At 34.7% G+C, this 19,677-nt stretch overlaps 1 protein-coding gene across 3 annotated transcripts in view; it reads left to right on the forward strand.

Moving 5' to 3' along the window:
- Nucleotides 1-18,952, forward strand: part of TOGARAM1 (TOG array regulator of axonemal microtubules 1) — a 69,409-nt gene extending 50,457 nt beyond the window's left edge. Inside the window, exons 13-21 of one of the 3 annotated variants that reach the window (XM_045799374.2) lie at nucleotides 983-1,088; nucleotides 1,884-2,119; nucleotides 2,519-2,677; nucleotides 5,612-5,738; nucleotides 7,176-7,294; nucleotides 12,775-12,964; nucleotides 14,548-14,767; nucleotides 17,101-17,187; nucleotides 17,802-18,952. In XM_045799374.2, coding sequence (XP_045655330.2) covers nucleotides 983-1,088; nucleotides 1,884-2,119; nucleotides 2,519-2,677; nucleotides 5,612-5,738; nucleotides 7,176-7,294; nucleotides 12,775-12,964; nucleotides 14,548-14,767; nucleotides 17,101-17,187; nucleotides 17,802-18,055 — 1,498 coding nt within the window. In that variant the 3' untranslated portion in view covers nucleotides 18,056-18,952. Of the gene's footprint in view, nucleotides 1-982; nucleotides 1,089-1,883; nucleotides 2,120-2,518; nucleotides 2,678-2,874; nucleotides 2,999-5,611; nucleotides 5,739-7,175; nucleotides 7,295-12,774; nucleotides 12,965-14,547; nucleotides 14,768-17,100; nucleotides 17,188-17,801 lie in introns of those variants that run through there. The other 2 variants (XM_045799396.2, XR_015723019.1) reach the window with 2 other exon arrangements.
- The last annotated feature ends 725 nt before the right edge of the window (nucleotides 18,953-19,677 follow it).

Below are 19,677 nucleotides of genomic sequence, written 5' to 3' on the forward strand. Positions count from 1 at the left end.
ATTATGATGTTCCATGTTGTGCTTTTTTTGTTTTATCCTGTTTGGGGTTTGTCGTTAGATCTGAGAGTTTATAGTTTGGATTGAATTTGGAAAAATTTTAGCCACTTTTTCTTAATTTCTTTTCTGCCTCCCTCTCTCTTGACTGTACTGTTATTAGTATGTATAGAATTGGGTTGTTTTTGCATTTAAATTAATTGTAAACTGTTTTATGCTTATTCAAAAAATGAGAATTTTGAACCAGACAACTATTTAAATAGGTTTATTCTTGCTACCTTGGATTCTTAGGTCTTTTCTTTTCTCTTGAGTTTTCCAGAATTCGTTCAGTGAATTTAAATGCTTAAAAAAATGACTGCCATCAATATTACCTAAGGAAATATTACAATATTACTGGGGAAACTCATTTTGGCTCATGGTTTTCAAACCTATAAGATGAAAATCATCATGTTGGAAATGTTATGTCTAAAACCCACTTGAATCCCACTCTCTTATTAGTATCCACCTACCTTTCATCTGGCTCATTAGGTCAGAGAATGACAGAAAAATACAAATTACAGAACCATCTGTTGGTGGTTTTCTGCTGTTGGATTATATATTCACCAATAAGGTAGTTACTTTTCTCCTTCCATTTTTGTTTTATTGCTTCCCTCACCTTTTTTTCTGCCATTCCTTTTCCTTCTGTTCCCTAGAAAGAATATGGCATTCTATCACTAGGGAGGAAATATTCCTTTCTGTTTACAAAGCATGAACTTAGTGTGACTGTAAGTGGTATTTAGCTCTTAAAAGATCTTTTGAATCATGAAAGAGAACTATTGGATCAAATAAAATTTTACGTATTTTTTATTTGAAATTTCTAAATGATATGGGATAAGAAGCAAGATCTCATTGGCAGTATTTCATACACACAAAAGAAGACATCTGAGATCCTGTTCCAGTTGAGCCCCATTTAATAAGTGATTTTGTCATTTGTTTCTTTTTCCCATAGGGAGAAGAAAATTGAAGGACTGAATTTTATTAGGTGCTTAGCTGCTTTTCATTCTGAAATATTGAACACAAAGTTGCATGAAACAAATTTTGCGGTAGTTCAAGAGGTAAACTTATTTTTCAGCTGAGTTAAGGATTGTTTGGATAACAAAGAAAAATACGCCACGTTTATTTGACCTTTAAAAAATACCTCTGTACTGGGGCAGTCTGGGTGGCTCAGTCAGTTGAGCATCCAACTCCTGATTTTGGCTCAGGTCATGATCTCTCAGGGCTGTGAGATTGAGCCCTGCATGGGGCTCCACACTGAGGGTTAAGCTTGCTTAAGATTCTTTCTTTCCTTCCGTCCCTCCCACCCCCGTCCTGTGCTTGCTTTCTCTCAAAAAAAGAAGGAAAGAAAGAGAAAGAAAGAAAGAATACCTGTGTACTAAATGATATAAGTAGGCTTGTATGTAGTTAAAAGTAGCTCCAAAAAGGTAGCTCATACCTTACTTTGCAACTTTTAAAAATTTTTATTAAATGTTCATTTTTAGGACATAAGATAATGCGTATTAAAACATTTTACTTTAGGGGCGCCTGGGTGGCACAGTGGTTAAGCGTCTGCCTCCGGCTCAGGGCGTGATCCCGGCATGATGGGATCGAGCCCCACATTGGGCTCCTCCGCTGAGAGCCTGCTTCTCCCTCTCCCACTCCCCCAGCTTTTGTTCCCTCTCTCGCTGGCTGTCTCTATCTCTGTCGAATAAATAAAAATAAAAATCTTTTAATAAATAAATAAATAAATAAATAAATAAATAAATAAATAAAATAAAACATGTTACTTTAATAGTAAATTTGGTTTCAAAGGTTTTATTACTGATTTTCTTTTAGAATATCAGCAAAATGTATATTTTGGAAATTTTTTTTAGGTGAAAAATTTACGCTCTGGAGTTTCTCGTGCTGCTGTGGTCTGTTTAAGTGATCTTTTCACTTACCTGAAAAAGAGCATGGATCAAGAACTAGATACTACAGTAAAAGTTTTGTTGCACAAGGCTGGAGAATCAAATACATTTATAAGAGAAGATGTTGACAAAGCACTGAGAGCTATGGTCAGTAATGTAACTCCTGCACGTGCAATTGTTTCTCTTATCAATGGAGGACAAAGGTAATATTCAAATAATTTTGATATGTCCTTAAACTAAAAATGCAATTGTTTGCTGTCTAGGGTATAGGGAAAACACAAGCAAACCTCAATATTATTTCAGTCAAAAAACAAATAATTCTTATTTGATAAACATCATATGAACATTTAAGGAATAATAATATTGTTATTCTAGTAACTTTACACATATTCCTAGATCTGGAACTAAATAAATGTCAGTGATTATGAGTTTTATTTTGTTTTTAACTTCTTGGGGATGGGTAACTAATGTAATTTGTTGTTTTAGCTTCCAACGATGATTGTTGAGGGTTAGGAGTAGTTTAATCATCTAACTTTAAAGGTATCTCTTTGGCAAGTAGTTCATACATCAGCTTTGTTTCAACTGATCCTGTTCCCTTGTAGCCATTTACACATTGCAGTAAGAAGATGTACAGCCCAGCACTTATCAGATGTGGTGGAATTTATGGAACCAGAGCGTATTTTATCTGGAACAAAGGATATGGCCGACCGCATATTACCAGCTGCTGCCAAGTTTGCTCAGGACAGTTCACAAGAAACCAGGTGAATAGCTGCTAGTAATATTTGCTGAATCTGTTCAGATAAGGGCTTAAAAGTAGGCAGCAAAGGTTAAAAAAGAATAAACATTTTTTCTAAATGGACAAGGGGGGTCCCCAGGGATTGGTGCTGGGGGATGGACTTATTTAATCGGTTTGTAAATGATCTTGAGGGAGTGCACAGTGAATTCTCCAAATTTACAGATGACACTACATACTTCTGGGTAGTGAGATGCCATGTCACAGGGATGAACTGCATGAAAACGGCACAAGACTGTATGATTGGGCAGAAAAGTGGCAGAAGAACTTCATTGTGGGCAAATGTAAGGTAATGCATTTAGGGGAAATGATATATTTTCCAAGCAATCAGGTGAAATCAAGGAAATAGGTGCACATGAAAAATACAGGAAGCAAAATGGGTAACATATTGTGTCCTGAAACATGAGATAGCTACACTTAGAAAATCCCATAAATTTCCTATTGCTGTACTTGAAGAACAGTTCTATGATACATTACTGTATTGGTAACTTTATTTTTTAAGTAAACTCTGTGCCCAACGTGGTGCTCGAACTCACAACCCCAAGAACAAGAGTCACATGCTCCATCAACTGACCCAGCCAGGTGCCCCTCGCTGTATCAACGACAGAAATTTTGGATATAGTCAAGAACCTAGGTTCAACTCCTAGCCCCAGTCACTTTTGCCCTTAAGCAAATTCCTTAATATCTGTTAGCCTAGGTTTCCTCGTATGTAAAATTAGGAAGGTGGGACTAGGTGATTGATAATGTCCATTACAAAAACCTAAAAATTTATGGCAGTTACATAAGATAGATTAAAAGTGGGAGGGGGGGTCCTGAATTCATAGAGACTAAAGCGAAGAAGGATATAAAATTATTAGCATTTTAAGACAGAGGTATCCATGACTTTAGGTAACTGGAGTTAATCTTATGGAAATCATTGGACCAGAAGCTAATATAGAAAGTCAATGTATTCCTTTTCTGTTGCTGTGTAACAAATTACCACAAACATAGTGGTTTAAGGCAACACAGACTTTTTTAGCCTACTGTTCTTTAAGTTAGAAGTCTTTCATGACTCAACTGCTTTCTCTGCTTGGTGTCTCCCAGGGTTGAAATCAAGGTAATGATAATGCTGAGCTCTTATCTAGAGGTTCTGTAGAAGAATCTGCTTCCAAATTCATTTTGGTTGTTGGCCAAATTCAGTTCCTTGTAGTTATAGGACTTAGGTCTCTGTTTCTTTGCTGGTTGTCAACCAGGGTCCTCTCTCAGCTTCTTAAAATCACCCAAATTCCTTCTTGTGCAGCCCTCTCCATCTTCAAGCCAGCAACAGTATGTTGAATCCCCATTGTGCGTAGAAGCTCTCTAATTCCTCTTCTGCTACCAGCCATAGAAAGTTCTCTCCTTTTAAGGGCCTGTATGATTAGATTAGGTCCACCCAGAAAATTTCCGTATCTTAGAGTCAGCTCTACCATATAACATAACATGACATAATCCTGGAAGTTATATCTCATATTTACAAATTGTAGGTATTAGAGCGGGACATCTATGGGGAGCCGTTTTGGAAGTTATGTATGCCACAGTAAAGTTCAAAACAATTTAGGAGGCTTTGGATCATAATAAACTAGTTAGGAACAGAAAAAGATTCATAATGGTTGTTGTGTGTACGTCTTAACCTTTCCTAAATGACACGGTAATTCTTCTACTCCATTTGTCATTTCTCGATTTCTTATTTGAAGTTTTAAAATTATAAAATGGTTACAACTTTCCAGTTTTACTATTCCTCACATTTAGTGCCCCTATTGCTTGTTTACTTGTTTGTTTTAGCCATTCTCATATCATTAAGGCCTGTGATGGAACTACAGCCCTTAATGTTCTGGGCTAAAAGTTATAATCATCTTCAAAACTATAACTGATTAGGAACTACTTATCAAGGTGTAACCTTATTCTGATTCGGAGGAGAGAACAGTAATTTTAATTTTCTAATACTACCTCCCTTTCTATAATTTTGTTAACAATCAAAGGGGCCTGGTTGATACACATATTCCTGAGATCGTTCTCTACCCTCCCCTTACCCCCCAAGACTTGCCTTCTCTGGTTCTTCCTAGTCCCATATATTCCAAGTTGTAGGAAAAAGCATAGCTGTAATTAATTTTAGGACCAAGCCTCTTTGAAGAATAGTAATATGGTATAATTATAAGGTACTATAAGACCCCTCTATCCAAAAATATCTCCAGTACACATTTCTATGATATGGTTCTATCAGAATGATATCTTGGCTTAAGGTTTTATCCTAAAGAGAATTATTTTTTGTTTTAAAAAGAATTATTTTAAAATTTATATACTACCATAAAAAATTAGTTTGGAGAGTATTACACATTCATTATATATCATCTATGATTTATCAACTGACTTTGGGTATGTTTTAGGTAGCAAAGAATAGGTTTTTGAAGAATTGGAACCCAGGTAAGTTTAGGCAGGGAGAACAAAAAGAGCGAGGGTAAGAAATATAGGAAATACAGAACCTAGGGAAGGTTGACTTAGGTCAGAACACCTCTCACCAGCAACCTCTTGCCCAATGAGCAAGGGACCCAAGGATAAAGACAGACTTCTCCTAACTCACAGTTCTGCCAAATACCAGCCTTGATATGGACCCAAGGGTGCCTGAAAAATAGAATTCAAACATTTGGCTCCCCAAAAAGAGATTTGAAGATTGGAAGCTATAGTGTTTTCTAAAGGTGAGGGACAGGAGAATGCTATACTCCAGTTCAGTTAGTATAACTACATTTCAGGAGCTTGTTTAAAATAGGGATGACAATCTTGTTATTGACAGGTTTTTTCTATTGAAAAAAAAAATTGCATCTAAGGGACAGACACTGAGTTTGTTAAGGTATATAAACTTATTTGCATATTTCTCAAATGTCCATAGGTACTATGGTCGAAAGATGCTTTTCCTTATGATGTGTCATCCAAACTTTGATAAAATGCTTGAAAAATATGTCCCATCCAAAGATTTGCCATATATTAAGGAATCTGTTAAAAGCTTACGGCAAAAGGTATGTGGAAAAACTTTAATTTGTAAACATCTTTAAAAGCAAAGTACCAGGAAACTAAAGGTAGAAGTAATTACTTCTTTGATTATTTCTCTGTTAACCATTCAGAATATAGCTGCAGTAGCATTTCAACAACTGCAGTTGAAAAACAACTGCAGTAGACATTTGGAGTGTCAGTAAGTGTTTATTGAACAGAAGCTTGGTATTTGGTAGAATATAGTGTGGTTTATTGGAGTTACAAGACTTGGATTTGATTCAAGACTTGGGTTGGAGAATTAGTCAATTATATAATGTTAGGTACATCACCTCATTTCTTTAACCTGAATTCTTTATTTTTATAGAATAAGGATAGTGATGTTCATCATGCTTGGTCCCTGCTTTATTTACCTTGCATGTTCCACTAGTAGAGTTCCTATCACACTGCAGAACATTGATTGGGATGGGGAGCCCGTGTCTTATTTAATCCTGGTAGATAATGGGGATTCAGACATATCTGAAATGAGTGACTGAGGGAATATCAAGTAAAATAAAATGTGAAAAGTATCTTATAAAAAGTAATCCACTTAACATTTTTTTTTGCAAAAATATGTTTAATTTAATAATGTAGAATTTTTCTATGGTAATTTATGTTACTGATAATCTTGGATAAAGGATTCATTTATGAAAGGACAATTTTTCAAAGATGTATGGCAATATACATTTTAGAGCATTTTTTCCTGCTTATTGATCTTAAAAATTTTAGCTTACTTCATATAGAAATAATTAAAATCACCATGTAAAGAATTATCTTACTGAACTGAGGCAGGTTGTATTTGTGAGTCATCTCAAGTACAAGTATTTTTAAATAGTTCTTATCTAAGTGTTTATTCTCACCCTTCTGTAGCATAGGAATTCATTATCTATGTAATGTGTTCATATTTTCTCTATAGATTTTAAGGTTTAAGAAGAGTAGTTATAGGGGCGCCTGGGTGGCGCAGTCGTTAAGCGTCTGCCTTCGGCTCAGGGCGTGATCCTGGGATCCCGGAATCCCGAGATCGAGCCCCACGTCAGGCTCCTCTCCTGGGAGCCTGCTTCTTCCTCTCCCACTCCCCCTGCTTGTGTTCCCTCTCTCGCTGGCTGTCTCTCTCTGTCAAATAAATAAAATCTTTAAAAAAAAAAAAAAAGAAGAGTAGTTATAAAATATAGCATATTAATTTTAAAGTTTTACCCAGCTAATATAATTTCCTATTAGTTGGTCACATATTTGGTTAAGTTACTACTAATTAGAAGATATTTTATGTATTAATACCCTTTGAAGCATAACCATAGCTGATTATTAAGATGTGTTCACTTATAAAAAGATCAATAATGACTTCTATGAAAATTGCATTGTATAAATTATTTCACTTAACTGGTTTTAAGACTTTTTTATTACACTGCCTTTCTTTATATTACTTAAAGGGCTTAGGAGAGATACCACTAGATACTCCTTCAGCAAAAGGAAGACGATCTCATACTGGCACTGTTGGAAATACACGGTCATCATCTGTTTCTAGAGATGCTTTCAATTCAGCTGAAAGGTAGGATCATTTGATAGTCCACATCGTTAGAGAAGTTACTCCCGAGTGACAGTAGTCTCATTTGGATGTTTTTATGAACTATCCCAGAAGTATTTGTCAAAACTTAATGGAGTTTTAAAAGTTGGTAGGGACTTAGAAAGTGTGAGGTAATTATATTTAATAAGGCAATTATATATTCACAGCAACTGGCTTTTACATGCACTAAACATTATTAAAGCTTTAGTGAAAAAAAAAAAAACTTTAGAAAATCCAAACATTTGAAGAAGAATTAACCAATCATCCATAGTACCACCAACCAGAAAAGACTACTCTTAAAATTTTTATAAATAAAATTATATATATAATTGTGTAACCTGTTTACACTATTTAATATGTAATAGCCTGATTATATAATTTTTAAAAATATATTTTGGGGGGTGCCTGGGTGGCTCAGTCAGTTAAGAGTCTGCCTTCTGCACAGGTCATGATCCCAGGGTCCTGGGATTAAGCCCCATGTCGGGCTGTCTGCTCAGCAGGGAGCCTGCTTCTCCCTTTCCCTCTGCCTGCTGCTCCCCTTGCTTGTGCTTTCTCTCTCTCTCTCTCTCTCTCTCTCTCTCTGCCAAATAAATAAATAAAAATCTGAAAGAAAGAAAGAAAGAAAGAAAGGCAGAAAGAAAGGTCCAATTTCATTCTTTTGCATGTTGCTGCCTAGTTTTTTCAACACCAGTTATTAAACACACCATCTTTTTGCATGGGATATTCTTTCCTGCTTTGTCGAAGATTAGTTGACCATATAGTTGTGGGTTTATTTCTGGGTTTTCTGTTCTGTTCCATTGATCTATGCGTTGGTTTTTGTGCAAATACCATACTGTTTTGATCACTACAGCTTTATAATATAACTTGAAGTCCAGAATCATGATGCCTTCAGCTTTGCTTTTCTTTTTCAAGGCTGCTTTGGCTATTCAGGGTCTTCTGTGGTTCCATACAAATTGTAGGGTGGGTGGGTTGTTCTAGCTCTGTGAAAAATGCTGTTGGTATTTTGATAGGATTTGCATTAAACGTATAAATTGCTTTAGGTAGTATAGACATTTTAACAATCTTAGTTCTTCTAATCCATGAGCATGGAATGTTTTCTATTTCTTTGTGTCATCTTTGATTTCTTTCTTAGGTGTTTTATAGTTTTTAGAGTACAGATCTTTTACCTCTTTGGTTAGGTTTAGTCCTAGGTATCTTCTAGTTTTTGGTTCAATTGTAAATGCGATTGTTTTCTTAATTTCTCTTTCTGCTGTTCATTATTGGTATATAGAAATGCAACAGATTTCTGTACGTTAATTTTATATCCTGCAACTTTACTGAGTTCATCTATCAGTTGGCAACTTCTTGTGGATTTTTTTTTTTTTGGTTTTCCATATAAAGTATCATGTCATCTGCAAATAGTGAAAGTTTGACTTTTTCCTTGCCGATTCGGCTGCGTTTTATTTCTTTTTGTTGTCTGATTGCTGAGGCTAGGACTTCCAGTACTATGCTAAATAACAGTGGTGAGAGCAGACAGCCCTGTCTTGTTCCTGACCATAGAGGAAAAAGCTCTCAGTTTTTCCCCATTGAGAATGATTTTAGCTGTGGGTTTTTCATATATGGCCTTTATTATGTTGAGGTATGTTTCCCTCTAAACCTACTTTCTTGGATTGCCTGGGTGGCACAGTTGTTAAGCGTCTGCCTTCCGCTCAGGGAGTGATCCCAGCATTCTGGGATCGAGCCCCGCATCAGGCTTCTCCACTAGGAGCCTGCTTCTTCCTCTCCCACTCCCCCCTGCTTGTGTTCCCTCTCTTGCTGGCTGTCTCTCTCTGTCAAAGAAATAAATAAAAATCTTAAAAATAAATAAATAAACCTACTTTCTTGAGGGTTTTTATCATGAATCTATGCTGTACTTTGTCAGATGCCTTTTCTGCATCTGTTGAAAGGGTCTTATGGTTTTTATCCTTTCTTGTATTAATGTGGTATATCACATTGATTGATTTGTGAATATTGAACCATCCTTGCAGCCCAGGAATAAATCCCACTTGATCCTGGTGAATGATTCTTTAATGTACTGTTGGTTTCAAGTTGCTAGTATTTTGTTGAGAATTTTTGCATCCGTGTTCATGAGAAATAATGACCTGTAGTTCTCTTTTTTAGTGGAGACTTTGTTTGGTTTTGGAATCAGGATAATGCTGGTCTCATAGAATGAATTTGGAAGTTTTCCTTCCTTTTCTATTTTTTGGAATAGTTTGAGAAGAATAGGTATTCACTCTTCTTTAAATGTTTGGTAGAATTCTCTTGTGAAGCCATGTAGCCCTGAAGTTTGTATCATGGAAGATTTTTGATTACTGATTCTATTTCCTTGCTGGTTATGAGTCTGTTCAAATTTACTATTTCTTCCTGTTTCAGTTTTGGTAGTTTAAATGTTTCTAAGAATGCATCTGTTTCTTCCAGATTGCCTGACTTGGTGGCATATAATATTCTCTTAATTGTTTGTATTTCTGGGGTGCCTGGGTGGCTCAGTTGGTTGAGCGACTGCCTTTAGCTCAGGGTCCTGGGATTGAGCCCCGCATCGGGCTCTGCTCAGCGGGAAGTCTGCTTCTCTCTCCCTCTCTCTCTCTCAAATAAATAAACTATTTATAAAAGATAACAGTTTGTATTTCTTTGGTGTTGGTTGTGATCTCTCCTCTTTCATTCATGTTTTTATTTATTTGGGTCCTTTTTTTTTAATCAGTCTGGCTAAGGGTTTACCAATTTTGTTAATTTTTTCTGAGAACCACTGCTGCTTTCATTGTTGTGTTCTATTGTTTTTTATTTTCTATACTATTTATTTCTGTTCTAATCTTTATTATTTGCCTTCTGCTGGCTTTAGGCTTTGTTGTTCTTTTTATAGCTCCTTTAGGTGTAAAGTTAGGTTGTTTGAGATTTTTCTTGCTTCTTGAGGTAGGCCTGTATTGCTATATACTTCCCTCTTACGACTGCTTTTGCTGCATCCCAAAGGTTTTGGACCATTCTATTTTCATTTTCATTTGTTTCCATGTATTTTTCTTACTTCTTCTTTGATTTCCTGGTGACCCATTCATGTTCAGTAGCATGTTGTTTAACCTCCAAGTATTTGTGGTCATTCCAAATTTTTTCTTGTGGCTGACTTCAAGTTTCATGGCATTGTGGTAGGAAGATACACACAGTATGATCTCAGTCTACTTATGCTTATTTGGGCCTGATTTATGACCTAGTATGTGATCTATTCTGGGGAATGTCCCATGTGCACTTGAATGTATATTCTGCTTTAGGAAGAAATGTTCTGAATGTATGTGTTAAGTCCCTCTGGTCCAGTGTGTCATTCAAAGCCATTGTTTCCTTGTTAATTTTCTGTTTAGATGATCTGTTCATTGTTGTAAGTGGGGTGTTAAAGTCTCCTACTATTATATTATTATCAATGAGTTCCTTTATATTTGTTATTAATTGTTTTATATGTTTGGATGCTCCCTAGTTGGGGCCATAAATATTTACAATTGCTAGATCTTCTCTTTGGATAGCCCCCTTTATTATGATAATAGTGCCCTTCATCTCTTGTTACAGTCTTCAGTTTAAAATCTAGTTTGTCTGACATAAGTATCGCTACTCTGGCTTTCTTTTGATGTCCATTTGCATAATAAATGTTTCTCTGTCTCCTCACTTTCTATCTACAGGTGTCTTTATGTCTAAAATGAGTCTCTTGTTCTGCCTTCTTTTGAATTGATTGATTGAGGTGTGTGTGTATGTGCGTGCTCGTCTGTTTTTTGTGTATACCCTAAGGTATATTCACTGCTATTGTACTATCAAATCCATTTTGTTTTAAATAACAAAAAAGCCATCTTTGAACACAAGTTTCAGTAATTAGATGGCTTCTTGAGGTGTTCTTTTTTACTCTTTTCATTTATTCACCTTTTATGTATTATATACTTCTCAGTTTAAATATAAATTGAGTCCTCTTTTTCTCATACAGAATTAATCATTTCACAAATTAGCCTCAGATCAATTTATTTAAGCAAATTAAAAATAACGAATGCATCTAAGATCTGCATTCTAGATCATCATCCTGTGTCTACTTTTAGGATGATTCTGAGTCATTCATGTATCAGTGCTCTTAAAACAACTTCGGCACCATTTTTAATACTGGTAGTCAGAGAAATGGTGACTGGCAATTCTTACCATTGTCTTTAAGACCTGTCAATTTGGGGTTGTCTGGGTGGCTCAGTTGGTTAAGCATCTGCCTTTGGCTCAGGTCATGATCTCAGGGTCTTGGGATCGAGCCCCACAGCAGGGAGCCTGCTTCTCTCTCTCTCTCTCTCTCTCTCGCTCTGCCTCTCCCCTCTGCTCGTGCTCTCTCTCTCAAATAAATAAATGAAAATCTTAAAAAAAAAAAAAAAAAAAAAGACCAGTCAGTTTGTATGACACTTTAGTTTCAAAGGGATCATTCATCTGCTACATTGACTCGCCCCTTTATAGCAATAAAAAAACAAGATGCTAGTAATAGTAAGTCATTGAAATAGTAAGCCCTTCTGGTGTTAAGATTCTAGTTTTCTCATGCAAAATCACATGGATATTTTGAGTTAACATAGGAGGACTGAAACTACTATTTTTGGAAAGTCCTACTTACAAGGTGAGCCCTTGGTTGGCATCTGGGAACTACGATTTAAGGAGGATTGCCACTGTTCCTTAACTGATAAGAGTAGTTTACTATACTACAGTTATTTGGGCAAACGATGTGGTTTATGCTAAAGAGCTGCTTTCCTTCTGGGAGCCTAGAATTTCAGTATATCCTAGACAGAGGACCAATCATGACCAACACCCAGTAAAAACCCTGAGCATTGAAGGGTGCCTAGGTGGCTCAGTTGGTTAGGCATCTGACTCTTGCTTTTGTCTCAGGTCATGATCTTACAATTGTGGATCGAGCCCTGTGTCAGGCTCTGCACTAAGTGCAGAATCTGCTTCAGATTCTCTCTCACTCTCCCTATTGCATGCGCTCTCTCTCTCTCAAATGAATAAATAATCTTTAAAAAAAAAAAAAAAAGCCTGAGCATTGAGTTTCTAATAAGGTTCATTGGTAGACAGCATTTCACATGTGTTGTCATGGGTTGTTACTGGAGTAATTAAATTTGTCCTGTGTGACTCCACTGGGAAAGGACCCTTGGAAGCTTATATCTAGTTTCAACCAGACTTTGACCCCTGCACTTTTTTCCTTTGCTGATTTTGCTTTGTAACCTTCTGTAATAAATCTTAGCTGTGAGTAAAACTACATGCTGAATCCTGTGAGTCGTCCTTGCAAATCAGCAAACTCAGGGGAGATTTTAGGGACCCCCAACACAGGTATTCTGGCTATGGGTTAGATCACTTGGTGAATTTTTGAAAAATAAATGTGTAATAAGAACTATTTATTATGTTTCTGTTTCTTATAGGAAATTAATAATGAAATTAAATTTACCTTTCTTTAACTTTAGAGAAGTAACTGAAATTCGTGACATCACCAGAAAATCAATTCCCCGCAATTCCTTAGAAAGTGCTGAATACATTAAAGTCATAACCAGTTTATTAAATGCAAAAGACTTCCGTGATCGCATTAATGGGATTAAGCAGCTTTTATCAGATACTGAAAACAATCAAGAGCTTGTTGTTGGAAACATTGTGAAGGTAATGAACTGTCAAATTAATTTTCATTTTCAATATGTAGCTAACACCTCATTAGTATAAGAAATTGCCCTAAATCTTAGTACCTTACATATATTGTTTTAAAATGTTAAACTTAGTGAGAAGAATGGAATGCTTAGGTTTTGCTGTGTTAAAAGCATTCTGGAACAAATCAAAGTAGTTGGGAAAAATTTAAAAATAGCTTCTTATTTTTCTGAATTCTCCCATTAAGTGGTAACTTCTTGAAAGCTCTGTATTCTCAGAGCTCTTAGAACCTGACATTCAGTGAATATATGTTGAGCGAATCAATAAGTATTTTAAGAACCAGGGCATTTCAGAGCTCTGATATTACTTAAGAGTAGATATTAAAATTTTTATATGTAGATTAGAAATCTTGTATGTACTAATTTATATACTAATTTGTATACCAACCCTTAGGAAGATAACAAGCAGTAGAAAAGGAAATAGTAATAAATGAGCACAGATAATTTTTGCTTCTTCGGAGTTAGTTCAGTTAATTCCATTAGTAATTTATTAACTAAATTCCATTTTAAATTTGTATTTATGTGCATTAAACTTGGCCAACATACCATAACTACTCTTAATTCCAGTAGTGCTGTCTCTTAATTTTGAGTAAAAATAAATCTCTTGGGGGGCGCCTGGATGCCTCAGTCGTTAAGCGTCTGCCTTTGGCTCAGGGCGTGATCCCAGCATTCTAGGATCGAGTCCCTCATCAGGCTCCTCCGCTGGGAGCCTGCTTCTCCCCCCCCCCCTTCCTCCTGCTTGTGTTCCCTCTCTTGCTGGCTGCCTCTCTCTGTCAAATAAATAAATAAAATCTTTAAATAAATAAATCTATCTATCTCTTGGGAAGACTGTTCTTACCGTGAAAAATTTTCTGTATATATATTAACTTTCATAGTTTTTATATGATACATATATATATATATATACACACATATTTTTTTAAGCCTCACAGAATAGCTCTTTACTCACTTGATGTGACTAAAGATTTGCTTATCATTCCCTTAATATACCTTAAGCTTATGAAAGTTAAGAATTCTAAATAGGAGGAATAGTTGTTAAAGTAATCAGGTTAAGAGGTTATAATAAAAATTTAGATCAGAAATTGCATATAAAATTCTCATAAGACACTTAAACTGAAACTAAATCAGATCTCTACGGTAAAACTTATGTGTCTAATTCTGTTATGAATAGTGATAAAAATAGAAACTTTCCTTGAGTTCTTAGAGTTAGCTAAGCCAACTTGCCAAAAAATAGCATTTTTATCACATTTACAGTAAGCCAGTCATCTTCCTACTAAGCCAGATATCTCAACCTTAATTTATTAGTATGTCTTTTTGGGTGATCTTTGAAGACTTGTCTTTTTGCTATAAGAAGGTTTGAGACTTAGATTTAACACCCAAACTTTTATAAAATTTCCTATTATCTAAGTTCAGCTTAAATAAGATGTTGTGTGTATGTTTTTAAACAGTGTTTTAATAGGATAAACAGTATAGAATGCCAAAAAGAATTTAAATAGCTATAAACATTATTTCACCTTAAATAATTTACCAATTTATTTTCAGATCTTTGATGCTTTTAAATCTCGACTTCATGATTCCAATAGTAAAGTAAATCTGGTGGCTCTAGAAACAATGCACAAAATGATTCCTTTGCTTAGAGACAACTTATCTCCTATAATCAACATGCTAATTCCAGCGATAGTAGATAACAATCTGAATTCTAAGAATCCAGGCATCTATGCTGCCGCCACAAATGTTGTTCAGGCACTGAGTCAGCATGTAGGTAAGAAATCTTTACTTTGGCACTGAAATTATTTTGACTTTACTTTTGTACTTCCTGGTTCTACGCATTATGTTTTTTTTATAATGTTGCAATCATAGTCAATATTTGTCATTTAATGTTGTGATATTCTCAGTAGTATTTTAAATTATTTTTAGAGATTAAATACTGTCCCATTAAATTGACTTTACCTTCCCTTATTTTTGACTTTTCAGTTCTTTTTTTCTACCTCAGTCTCACATCTGATGCAAATAAATGTAAAACTTAACTATAAAACGTGTAAGGATTACATAGGTAGAAATAGTTAGGACCTGATTACATAGATAGAAATAGAAAGAGTTCGTTTGGTGAAGAGTTGTTAGCATGACACTAAAAGCATGATCCATAAAAGTTGATAAATTAGACTTCATCAAAATTAAAAACATTTGCTCACAAAAGACCCTATTAAGTACATAAAGAGACATACTACAGATTGGGAGAAAGTGTTTGCAAACCATTTATATGAGGAAGAACTCAGAGTATATAAAAACTCTCAAAACTGAACATTAAAATAAACAATCCAATTAGAAAATGGACAAAGGACATGAAGAAACATTTTGCTGAGGAGAATATATGGATGGCAGATAAACGCATGAAAAGCTGTTCAACATCCCTAGTCATTAGGGAAATGTAAAATTCAACTTAAGACCATGATCATTATACAAATATGTTACTCTGTTAGGGCTGCTACAGTAAACTACTGCAGACTGAATGGCGTAAAAACAAACATTTATTTCTCATAGTTCCGGAGGCTGGAGATTTCAAGGTCAAGGTGCCAACAGATTTGGTGTCTTTCCCATCTTCTGTTTGTGATGTCACATGATGGAAGGGGCACAGGAGCTTTTTGGAGCATCTTTTATAAAAGAGCACTAATCCCATTCATAAGGGCTCCACCTTCATGACCTAATCACCTCCCAAAGGTCTCACCTCCAAATGCCATAACAATGGGGATTGGATTTCAACATACGAATTTTGGAGGACACAGACATTCAGTTTATAGCAAGTATCAGGACAGCTAAGATTAAAAAGAGTGACAACACCAATGCTAATAAGATTTCAGAGAAACTGAATTTTTGCTATATTGCTGGTGAGAATGTAAATAAAATGGTGTAGCCACTGTAGAAAACAGTTTGGCAGTTTCTCAGAAAAACTAAACTACACTTATCATATTAACCCTTCAGTTGTATCGTTAGGTATTTATTCCAGAGAAATGAAAACTCACTTCTATCCAAAAACCGGTACACCATTGTTCATAGCAGCTTTATTTGCAATAGCCAAAAACTGCAGACAACCTAAATGTAATTCAGTGGGTTAATCATGAAAAAATTTGTGATAACATCCATGCCATAGAACACTTAGTAATAAATTAGTATTATGGATACACACAACAGTTTGGATGAATCTAAAGGGCATTATGCTGAGTGAAAAAAGGCAGTCCCAAAAGGTCACATGCTGTAGGATTCCATTTGTATAACCCTCTCAAAATGATAAAATTTATGGAGATGGAAAACAGGTTAATGGTTATCAGGGTTAAGGGGCAGCTAGGGTGGAGGGGCTGGCTGTGACTAGGGAGATCTTTGTGGTGATAGAGTATTTCTGTATGTTAATTGCAGTGATCGTTTCACAAATCTACACATGTGATAAAGTGACATAGAACTATACACAGGTAGGGGCCGGCTCATTCAGTAGAGCATGTGACTTTTGATCTTGGGGTCATGAGTTCAAGCTCCACTTGGGTGGAGAGCTTATAAAAAAAAAACTCCAAAAATCAACAAATAGGTGAATGATTCAGATTAGAACTATGCACATGTATTTATAAATGTCAGATTCCTTGTTTTGATGTGTACTATAATTATGTAAGATGTAACCTTTGGTGAAAGGTACACAGGACCTTTGCAACATCTTTGAATCTATAATTATTACAAAAGTAAAACTTTGAAAAAATCAGTAAAGATAAAAACTACCCTCAAAACAATTTTTTTTCTGTTTTTGTTTGTTTTTGATAAACCTATATTCTATTTTTTGGAATAAGATGCTTGGGAGATGGGCAATTCTTTTGCTTTTTTATACCATATGATAGCTCTTTTAATACAGAGGTATTTTTATTTCTTATTTGCTATAAGAATATTATTCTATTAAGGTTTTATAGATAATGTTAAGTAGCGATTGCATAGATTTAAAAATCTTTTCAACATAATTGCATTCATTTGCATGAATATATTTTCCTTTCAGTTCTATGTAATGGAAAATAAGATCTCATAATTCCTTATATGTCTGTATTACTCTTTTTTGTTTAGACAATTACTTGCTTCTACAGCCATTTTGTACAAAAGCTCAGTTTTTAAATGGAAAAGCAAAACAGGATATGACTGAAAAGCTTGCTGGTAAGTATTTTTTAATTGCTATTTTAAAGAAATATTTTATTAACTAAGGATAAACTGATAGACATTTCAATTTAATTTTGAGATAACTACCAAATTCAATATCATTACCCATAATGTAAAAATAAATTGCATAATCATCCACATGAGAACCTTTTAAGACTTTTACCCCCCCAAATTTTTTTAAAAGAATTTTAGCCTTTTTTTTCCTAGTAAGTATTTAGTCTTCCTATCAGTAGAAATAATACAGAAAAAATAAAAAGACATTAAAGTCAATTTGGTGCACTTGGGAAACTATTTCAAATTATGTGTTTGATAAAAGGTCAGTGAGTTAAAAATGTATGTTTTTATTTAACTACATTTGGAAAACACTGAGATGGATTTCGGCTTTAATTCCTGTGTTTACTACTTTTGCCTGAACTAAGCTGTCATATATAGAATTTTAATACTTAAAGATTCCATTCTCTGGGAGGAAAGTTTCTGACCTTAATTTTCTTTAAAAAGCTTGACATTTTAGGACAAATGGCATAGGGAAGAAGCTTAGTATATTTTGTATGCTTTTTAATTAGCCAAACTTGAATAAAAACCTCACTATTTACTACATTTTTATGTTTCAGATATTGTTATGGAACTTCATCAAAGGAAGCCCCATGCCACAGAACAGAAAGTGTTGGTTGTTTTATGGCATCTCTTGGGTAACATGACAAATAGTGGCTCTTTGCCTGGAGCTGGAGGAAATATACGAACAGCCACAGCTAAATTATCAAAAGCACTTTTTGCACAAATGGGTCAGAATCTGTTAAATCAGGCTGCATCTCAACCACCACATATCAAAAAGAGTTTAGAAGAATTGCTCGATATGACAATATGAAATGATTTATGAATCTTTGATGAAATATAGTATGGTGAAGAAAATTGTTTACATGATGACAAATGGAGCTTTTTTAAAGTTACATTTTCAGTGCCTGCACTTCTCATCTGGTAAATTAAGTCAATGGCTGTTTGTATTTGCAGCCAATGAGTACACATCTGCCCTGTATCAACCCTACCACTTGCACCCATCACACAAAACCCTAAAATAATTGATATAACCTAACATTCATGAAATCTGAGGTACATGGAATGAATCCAATTATATTATTTTTTGAGGAAAGTCCTGCTCATTTGCACTATTCTATAGAAACCACAATTCATTGCCCTATATGTACAATTAGATTTGTAATTAAAAATATACTTTTTATTATGTAATCATGTTCTGCTATGTCTCATTACTCAGCCTTATTTTATGAAATGAAAGAAAAGTTATTGAACTATGTTATCACAAACTAACTTTTGTGTGCTATTTGTGAAAAACATGTATTTCTGAAATCAGTCTGCTAATATGATTGTGCAGTATTAGCTTGCTTTTGCTGCTGCATTAATGTGATATATTTGCTTACCGTTTGGGTTAAATCATCTACATAATTGTGAAATTTAGCAAGTTATAATGAAGCATGATGACCAAAGTTTTAGAAAACACTTAAACATTTTAAATGCACGTTAAGGAAAACGTGTTGAATGTAACTTCCCTATTTTTGTGTGAAAACACTAAATTTTATTTCTATATGTCCCAACATTTATAAAGGTGTTATTTTGCTGCCCAGTTGTGTAATTCTCAAAAATAGTGCCAGGTCTTCTATAGCTTTTCTCAGAATTCTTGGGCTATAAGTACTGTATGCATCATAAAAAGAAAAGGAATGTTATAAAAATAAAACGATTTATTTCTGTAGATGTGTGAGAGGTGTCCTATTTTTCCACCTTCCAAATATGTTAAAATAAAAAATATATGTATTATAGTATCGACCTATCACTTTCACTTGCTATACTTGATATAATATTGACCTATCTCTATTGACCTAACAATAGACCTGAGTTATTCTAGATTTAGAGGAAATTAGCCATGTGACCTTGGGCTAGTCACTTGCCAGGTCTAGGTCTCAGTGTTCCCATCTCTAAAATGTGAGGGCTGGACTAGGTGATTTTTAAGGTTCTATCTTGTTCTAAAAATCTATGGTTCTGTGTCGTAGTTTACTCAGTGATCACTTTATTACAATTGTGAACTATCCTCATTCTTTTTCATTTCTTGTGTCACTAACTGGTTTTCTAATGTATTTGGCTTCATTTTAAGTTGTGATTCTTTGTATTACTCCATGACTGCTGAGGAATAAAAGAGGTTTTACAACAATTTGAAGCTAAGCTGAATGGAACGTAAAGACTTGGTTACTTTTTCTGTTTGTAGGTACTGTAACACATTCATAGTTACATACATGCCTTTTAAATGCTTTATCTTTTCTTCTAAGTGGATTTTATTATGTTTCTATAGTTTAGGTCTGAAGTTGGCAAACTGTCTGTAAAAGACCAAAAAGTAAATATTTTTGGCTTTGTAAGCTACAGATAGATTGTGGCATCTTCTTTGGGGTTTTTTTTCTTTTTTTTTTTTTCTTTTTTACAAAC

This window comes from Ursus americanus, chromosome 35 (genome assembly GCF_024610735.1).
Source record: "Ursus americanus isolate L20-20 chromosome 35, mUrsAme1.1.p, whole genome shotgun sequence".
In the NCBI taxonomy this organism is placed as follows: Eukaryota; Metazoa; Chordata; class Mammalia; order Carnivora; family Ursidae; genus Ursus; species Ursus americanus.